The following is a 9,247-nucleotide window of genomic DNA, read 5'->3' on the forward strand; positions in this document are numbered from 1 at the left end:
TATACATTAGAGTACGCACATAAATGAAAACCAATACATTTTGTTAATTTACAATCATGTTTTTGGTATATAAATCAAAAAAATCATTTTATTTGCTTTATATGGTATATAATTAAACTTTTGTAATATTAACATAGATATATATATAGTATATTTTAATATAAATATTTATTATTGACACTTTCTACTTATATGATTTTATTAACATTTGTATATTTGTTATATCAAATATTTAAACCGTTAATCACAAAACTGTAATGTGATATTTTTTAATACAAATTTCAAAATTAAAATATTAAGATCTCAATAATTTTCCACTGCAAATTTTGAAATCAACATATTTATATATATTTTATATAGTATATAATTTAATTTATATGATATTAATATATATATATATACACACATAATATGAATATTTGTTAATGAGACTTCATATTCATATGATTTATGATCATTCAGTGCATGACATCAACCGTCTTTCGTCGTACACATGGATGCAGAGTTACCAATTTGGTTTACAGAGTCAATATGAGTGAGTCTGTGTTTGTTTGCTGTAAAAAAAAAATGATCATTTGTATCTTGTTTAAACAAAAAAAAAAACCCTTTGATCACAAAATTTTCAATGTGAGACTGTTACCATTTTAGTAATTTATAGGCTCTAACTGGTAACCATTAAAAGAATACAACTAATAAGAAGGAAATGAATGAAAGGGAAAAAAAAAAGGGAGGAAAATCTATTTCTCTCATAATTTGATAAGGAATAATTGTAGTCTTTTATTCTTTAAATGTTAAGGAATGTTAAAGAGTCGTAGGTAATAAATGTTCTTTTTAAATGGTGTAAATTGTAAAGAATGATAAGGAATTCACTACTCCCACTCATTCCCTTGGTCACCATTTAGAGTAGTCTTTTTAAAAATTTAAAACCCTTGGTCACCATTTAGAGTAGTCTTTTTTAAAATAAAAATATAACATATAAGAAAAAATCTAATTTTTTTAATTTTATGGTTATATGATTGTTTAATTTCTTTTAATAATATAAAATTAAACAAAAAAAAGTGAGGATACAAAATTGTTATCAAATATCTATTATTCATAATCATTAATTATCATATATATGTTAATCATATTAGGTAATTACATAGCTTTTATTTAAAGAAATAAAAAATATTCTTAATTTGTACACTACTAATTTGTACATTACTAATCAATTTGATAGTTAGTTTAATAAAAATATATAATATATATTTATATGAACCAACTTATTTTTCTAAGGATTCTAAAAATTATTATAGTGATGACACGTGACTATGAAAACATGTTGTAATGCTCGATGATTAATATACCGGGGATATTTGGTTTCCCAAATTACTGCCTAAAATTATAGTTTCCAAAAAAATTTGTTATCTTTGGTCAACATAAACAATATTTGGTTTCTTTTTTTGGATCAAATTTTTAAATTTTGCTTTTACAAATTTAGTAACTTAAGAAAGACAACGTGGATGATATTTGACTCATTAATTTATTACCAATTTTAGTCGATTTTCTTAGCATCTCTGTATATAAAAACATCACAATCTTATCATATTTTTCATCTGTTAAATCCAATCACAGCTTGTCGTCCCAACTCATTAAATTTAATCCAGTCCTTCTGTGATTGTTTCAACTAATTTCTGTTTACATGCATAAAACTCTTTAATCTCCAACTTCCCTATCCACAAAAAGTTTGAAGTTTCTTTTTTTTTTTTTTGTAAAAACAAAGACTGTAAACAATTTTTTTTTTGGTCAAACAGACTCTGTAAACAATTAAGTTATAAAATTTAGAAGAAAATGACTTCGCATGGTGAAGGCATCGAAGAGGAGAAAATATCGAGAATTGAGAAAGGCATAGAAAAAGATTGTCATGGAGGAATCGAGAGAGTCATATGTTCTTCTCCCAGCATTGTTTGCCTTACACAAAAGGTATAAAACAATGTATTTGTTTTTATTCCCTAATTATAAACTTATAATGATAGTAAATAATTTAAACAAACTGATTTCTTGTTTTCTTTTTTGAAAAAAAATAAAATTCTTATAGTTGATAGCAGAGTTGATTGGGACGTATTTCATAATATTTTCTGGATGTGGAGTGGTGGTGGTGAATGTGTTGTACGGTGGAAAAGTAACGTTTCCAGGGATATGTGTGACTTGGGGTCTAATTGTTATGGTCATGATTTACTCTATCGGTCACATCTCCGGTGCACATTTTAATCCTGCAGTCACCATTACTTTCGCTGTTTTCCGGCGGTTTCCTTGGTATCAGGTCATTCATCAACTCTCAGTCTTACTTTTGTTTATCTTAAAGATGTATGCATTGTTTCAATAGTGTATAAAATGGGACAACAAATGTGCGACTGAATTTCTGTAATAATTATTTTGGGCAGGTACCATTGTACATTGGTGCACAACTTTCTGGATCGTTACTTGCGAGTTTGACACTTAGACTTATGTTCAATGTCACACCCGAAGCTTTCTTCGGAACAACTCCGGCTGATTCAGTGGCACGAGCGCTCGTCGCAGAGATCATTATCTCATTCCTCCTCATGTTTGTTATCTCCGGTGTCGCCACTGATAGTCGTGCGGTTAGTGTTTTCTATATATGTCACCATTGTTTCATTCCTTATCTCCTTCTAGTTATACATATTGGTAGTTCTTATGAATTGCAATGGGCACACATCATATCTTCGGAGCAGTGGTGGAACCAAAAAATATTTTTATTAGGGTCTTAATTTATATTAATATTTTAAATTATTTTAAAATATAATATTTTAATATCAGTTAAAAGTACTATTACATAAATCATTAGAGTTTAAAAATCTTGCAAATTTTAAGATAATATTCGATAAAACAAAAAAATACAGTGCTAAAACTATTTTAGTAAGAAGATCTTTTATTTGTTATACCAGTTCCAAAAAAAAATTATTTAAGGCTTTGAAACAAAAGTAGAAAATGATCTTAAATAATTGTAAAACAAATAAAAAATTCAAAAGTTTTTAATGTGACAAAAGAAAAATATTATCTATAGAAAATATTTAAGAGAATGAGAAATGTTTGAAGCTAAATAACATACAATCAAACTTCTAAGAAACAATGGAATGGTAAATAAATTTGAAAATCAAACAAAAACTAGTTTGGCCCATATTCAACAAAAAATCAGGCTTTTAGGCCCATAATTATGTAAAGAAAAAGGTAAAAAAGAATGTCAACTGGGTGCAGCATTGAGGTTTGATTGTGGGAAGGGGGGGTCAAAGCAAAAGATCTAAACCAACTGAGCAAATGATATTAACTTTTATAAGCTTAAATATTTTAATTTTCATATTGGACTGGGGTCATCTGACCCCCCTCCTGCCCATGTAGATCCGACCCTGCTTCGGAGTGAGTAACCATTAAAACAAGAAACTATGCAAATGGTAGTTCTCATGTTTTGGGACTTCTCTTAATATATTGACAGATTGGAGAATTAGCTGGAATTGCGGTAGGGATGACTATAATATTGAACGTCTTTGTAGCCGGGTAAAACTACTATCTTTTAATTTCATTTTACTAGAAACACAGTTCATATGTAATTGTAAATATTTATTCGGGTTTTGATTATTTTGTTAGACCGATTTCTGGAGCATCAATGAATCCAGCAAGAAGTCTTGGACCAGCAATAGTGATGGGAGTATATAAAGGAATTTGGATTTACATTGTTGGTCCTATCGTCGGTATCATGGCCGGAGGTTTTGTTTACAACTTTATAAGATTTACGGATAAACCACTCCGAGAACTAACTAAAAGCGCTTCTTTCCTTCGTAGCGCTTCTCCTGGTCCTAACAGCTAATCCTTTGCTCTCTTTTTTTTTTAATCTTATTGTTACTTGTTGAATATTTTTTACATTTTTCTAGTAACTTAATTATGGTTGAATCAAATCTGGAAAACATAACTTTACATGTTTTGCTCATCTATCTACCAACAATCGATTTCCTCATTTCCTCATTTCCACTAGACGTCACTTTGTTTGTACCTGAAATGTTGGAGGTGGTTCGCATGAAGGAACTAGCTGCATGGTGTGACAAATAAGATTTACACTGTAATTAAAAGTGAATCACGTATATTCTATTAGATGATGGGTGGTGCATATCATCTAGAGAGTAGAAGTTAGAAGTCTGTATCTTCTCTGAGTAAACCACACATTTTTATCAATGGAAGGTGAGTGGTACAAAGGTTAAAAAGAGAGGCTTACTTTTGAAGACACTAAGAACAAAAAAACTAGTTTAACAAAAAGAATTAATGCACAGTTCTCTCGATATTAGTTGTCTTTTATTAGAAATCAATAAAAAAAAATTACACCTTTTGTTAATTAGATTGATTCGACTTTATGAATCGCCAGGGACTAATTTCTAATTTACCCAACCTTTATCTTACAATCAAGTTTTCCAAAGTATTCAACTCCCAAAACCTTATTAAACCTCACACAACTCTAAAGTTCTCTAGTCTAATCCTAATTTAATCTATTGGGCTAGATAAGTTTGAATTTTCTGATCCACCCTTATCTTTAAGCTATGTATTATTGTCAATCTTACCAATAACTGACAACATGTCATCATGATTGTGACTGTTGAATGTCAAAGTTGGTCCTAACAATCAACAGTCAAAACGGCTGCCACTGTTATTTTTCTTATTATTTCTAATAATCGCGAAGTTAAACCTTTGTTGCGTATGCCAGGAAAAAAAGTCAAATTATAATCTTAGGCTGAGCTAATCCCTCGGTTATTAAACACTAATAATTAAATTGGTTTACTAGACAGAAGCAGAGCCGGCCTTTGGTAGAAACAAACGAAGCACATGCTTCTAGCCGTTGAGTTTATGAATAAAAGTCGGCCGTAATTTTGAAGTTTCTCTTTTGGTGTAGTGGTATAGTTTCGTTAGCTGGAACTCTGTTTCAGTAACCAATTCTTTTAAATTTGCTTGTAGCCTTACAATTTGTAGGACCGGCTCTGGACAGAAGCAAACAACAAGAGTATGCATCAAAGTGATCGTCTTTGCAGCTACGAGCCCTTTCCCTCCCTTGTCTTCCAAGAGGTGACAGAGAAGATACGGCCAGGAGTTACCGGCAGAGAAGGACGATGAGTGGCTGGAGATGGAGCCAAAGACACAGAAAGCATCGCCATCGTCGCTTGAAGAGAATCGGGAGTGGGGTTCATGAAAAGCTTTAGGGATTTTATGCTATTTTAAAATTAATTTAACATTTAATTTCTAACTAAATATAAATATTAGTATTAATTAAATCTGAGGCTAAACATGGATTAAATTGAAAATAAAATGGTATTAGGACAATAGTTAGAAATAAAAGATTATAAGGACCAGAGTTCATTTTTTGACCCAATTTGACAAATTTTTCTATTTTGTTTTATAATGTTTTGGCTTTAGATTCAATTCTAAAAACTAAAAACATCTAATCTATTAATTTAAGATTCTATTTTTATTTACCACTAGTCCCTTTTCAGCGCTACGCGCGGATTATGTGCGTTTAAATTTATTTTCAGTTTTATTACTATGTAAATTATTTTGTTCTATTTTCTGTATTTAATTTTATTATTTGATAGTTTAAAAATAATTTTAGTCTCAATTCTTCTAATGTATTTATCATTTGTATCATACACTTAAAAATTAAGAACAATTTCCTTTTCTACCAATTTAAAATTATGATCAACTATGGGATCTAATTTTTTTTTTCCTTTTTTTTTTGGAGTTTATAATTTATTTTACTTAATGTATTTTATTTAATCTCTCCGTTTCATATTGTAAGTAGTTTTACGGAAATTTTTTTTTTTTAAAATGTAAGTAGTTTTCATATTTCTAGGTAACTTTTACATTTATTGAATATAGTGTAACCAATCAAATTAAATAGACTTATTTTTGATTGGTTAAATTATATATCTAACCTATTTATTATACAATACTTTTTAAAACATAATAATTTTATTAATCTTTGTGCTTTTAGGCAAAACTACTTAAATTATAAAACGGAAGGAGTATATTATAACAAATTTTCGCATTAAGTATCAACAAAGATTTATAAATTGGTTTTGCCACTTAGTATTTACTGGTTATATTAGTATATGTCTTTATTAATGTTTTGGTTAAATATCCTTAATATTCAGTAGCATATTGAAATTATTTTGTTTTTGCTAATCAACTGTAATTATCTTTCAGAGCTGTTTATATTTTTTTGTTCATTGGTAACAAAAAATATATGAACTATATTTTCTAAATTATTTTATAATTATTTTATTGCCTTTTTAAATGTAAACTCGAATAAATGTATAAAATCGAATTCTATTTACCTTTAAAGTTATAAAACATTGGATTCAAATCTAAATAAGCAAAACAAACATATGTCTTTCCAGTTAAAATCATTGAGGTTATAGATTTCTCAGCTTGGCTAGGCACAAAACCTAATCATTCCCACAATATCCTATAATTCGTATCAGTTTAAGTTATTATATATTTCTTTGTGAGCACATACGTACTTTAAACACACTTATAAAACAAAACAAAATTGGCAATTTGTAAAACTTACTAACTTACCGATGTCCGAAACTTTTAATAATATAACATGTTAAAAAAGTGGTAGATAATAAGCCGCTGGATTTCTAATACCAAATCAAAATTACTATTTTTGTTTTTCATTTAAAGCTTTCAAATTGTGCACACATATTAAAAATATTTAATGTTATATATTTTCTAAACAAAAATATTATTTAACTGTAATTCAATCAACATAAAAATAACCTGTAAAATATAAAATGTTATATAGCATAAAAAATAAAATTTTATATTGTAAATTTAAAACGTCTTGTAATTTTTTAAAAAAACTTCAAAACGTCATCTATTAAAAACAGAGAGTGTAAAATAGAGATATTTTTTACATCTGTGGATATATATAGACGATTTTATATCCGACAATTCTACATAATTTATGAAAAGTCATGTCTGATTATATCATTTTGAACTGTCCTATAGATTCACGTCTACTAATACTTCTTGAACCACGTTGAAGATCTCGTGTAAAAAATTTCTCTACTATTACATAAATTTTTTTTGGTTTCGAAATTGGGACTTTTGGTGTAAAATTATTAATGAACCATTAGCAAACCACTTCCACTTGTGGTTATATTTTTTATGTTTCCTATTGGATTAAAGGGGCATCCGTTTCTTGTGTGGAATATTTATGTTGTTCATGCTTAATTTTGATGGAATTCAAATATGTACAGATGGTTTGGTCAGCTTGTAAAAACATTTATTACACTTTAGATTTCATTTTTTATTACAAATGATGTAACATCTACATATTGTATATGTGGTATAAACTAACATCCTTAATTTGCAAAATCGTTTTCTTACTAAACTGTTAAATTAATCTTACTTTGTTATATATGCAACTTCTAATTTCATTCATAAAGACGTGAAGACTCAACAAAATCACAAATATTATTCGAATAGTAAAATAAAAAAAAATTACTTACTACATCGCTAATTGTCGTATCATTAAAATATGTGATCATTCCACATCACAAATCGTGTAATCTTTTTCTCGACCATCACATGCAGTAAAAATTAAAAAGAATATTTATTCACACAACACAAAAACAATTTATATGTTCTTCAGGTTATCAAAGCAAAGAGACATAATTTACAAAGGATATCAGATGTTTCAGATCAGGAAATAAAAAACTTGGTTGTGACTTTTGCTTCCTCAGAGATTAATCTGTGTCTCTTTCCTTCAAAGCCATAACCTACAATTCAACAGAGATATCTGAAAAGGTTGTAGATTTCCCTATAAATCTGAGGTACATGAAGAACAGGCGAAGACTGAGTAAAATCGCTCTGCATGATCTATGTATAGAGAATAGTTGTTCGTTTGTGTTGATGATCACTACCTATCAACAAAGACAAAAGGTTCCTCTTGTAGAGGTCTCTCTCTTTAGCTTTTCGCTTTGTGTTTTGTTTATTTGGTGAAGGCTTGAGCCTGGATTTTCAGGAATGCTGGAATCAAAATGAACAGTTGTTTGAATATGAGAACACAAACTACTTAAAATGTAAAAATGAAATCAGATTTTACCTCGTGTGCTACTACTGTACCGGTGTTCATACTTCATAGTCAAACCTGCTTAAATGAAAGAGGAGAAAACCTTTTTAACACTGAGTCAAATCACAAACAAAAGACATTAAAACTCAGTGGAAATTCACCTCTGAAAATGCAAGATAAACGGTGGGAGCTGCCTTCATTTTGCTGAATATTTTGTCAAATTGAACTCAGAAGTAATCAAAAGAAGATCATTCAAATCAGCATTGCTATATGAGGAGAACTGCACATGACCATTCAATTTCACAGAGAAATCTAGATCCATAATATTCTACACCAGATCCAAAACCGTCTTCCCTAATTCATGTTTCAAGTTACGAACCGAGGAAACACCATCACTACAAGAAAACATCGTAATTCTGAAGGACATTCTGACGGAAAATGAGATCCTCGGAATATTTCTACGAATTTCCGAAGAAATTCCGAGAAAACCCAAAATTTGGGTTTCCTCGGAATTTCCTCGGAATATACCGATGCAATACCGAGGAAATCATATTACTCGGAAAACACCGACGAATATCCGAGGATATATTATACCCGTTAGAGAGCCATTGGGGAATTTTAAAAATTCTAAGGAAATTCCGAGGAAAGAGCCGTTGCCGTCGGGATTCCGTCGGAATTTCCTCGGTACTGTCGGCAGCATTTCATCTACAAATACCCGCACCCCCCAGCCTCTTCATTCACTCCATTTCTTCATCCTCTCACATACTATATTTACACACGAATTTGATTGAAAAAAGCATGTCTTCTTCAAATTATTATCGTTCTTGGATCGATCGACCTCATTTGGATCCGAACACGAGATTGCTTACGGAAGAATACCAACGAGGTATAACCGAATTCATGGGGTTAGTTCAACGACAACCGGAAACAGAAACGGGTATGTTAAGATGTTCTTGCCCTAATTGTAAAAATAGAAAGATTATTAAAGAGTGTGATGTTTGGACTCATCTATATTTGAATGGGTTTACACGAAGTTACAAAATTTGGTATCATCATGGAGAAACTAATTATGAATATGGTAGTACTAGCGAACCTCAGCCTGCGGTTAGGTTAGAAGAACCAATTAGAATGGAT

General features: G+C 29.8%; 1 protein-coding gene across 1 annotated transcript; it reads left to right on the forward strand.

Moving 5' to 3' along the window:
* Nucleotides 1-1,802: 1,802 nt before the first annotated feature.
* Nucleotides 1,803-3,862, forward strand: LOC106297580 (probable aquaporin NIP4-2). Its single transcript, XM_013733792.1, has 5 exons — nt 1,803-1,962; nt 2,078-2,302; nt 2,424-2,621; nt 3,491-3,552; nt 3,643-3,862. The coding sequence occupies exons 1-5, from the start codon at nt 1,831-1,833 to the stop codon at nt 3,860-3,862; spliced, it is 837 nt and encodes a 278-aa protein (XP_013589246.1). The 5' UTR covers nt 1,803-1,830.
* Nucleotides 3,863-9,247: the final 5,385 nt, after the last annotated feature.

Source organism: Brassica oleracea, chromosome C6 (assembly GCF_000695525.1).
Source record: "Brassica oleracea var. oleracea cultivar TO1000 chromosome C6, BOL, whole genome shotgun sequence".
In the NCBI taxonomy this organism is placed as follows: domain Eukaryota; kingdom Viridiplantae; phylum Streptophyta; class Magnoliopsida; order Brassicales; family Brassicaceae; genus Brassica; species Brassica oleracea.

Coding starts and splice junctions, on each gene's coding strand:
- LOC106297580 (XM_013733792.1), top strand. CDS start 1,831: ATGACTTCGCATGGTGAAGGCATCGAAGAGGAGAAAATATCGAGAATT. Junction 1,963..2,077: donor TTGTTTGCCTTACACAAAAG/GTATAAAACAAT, acceptor AAATTCTTATAG/TTGATAGCAGAGTTGATTGG. Junction 2,303..2,423: donor GGCGGTTTCCTTGGTATCAG/GTCATTCATCAA, acceptor TATTTTGGGCAG/GTACCATTGTACATTGGTGC.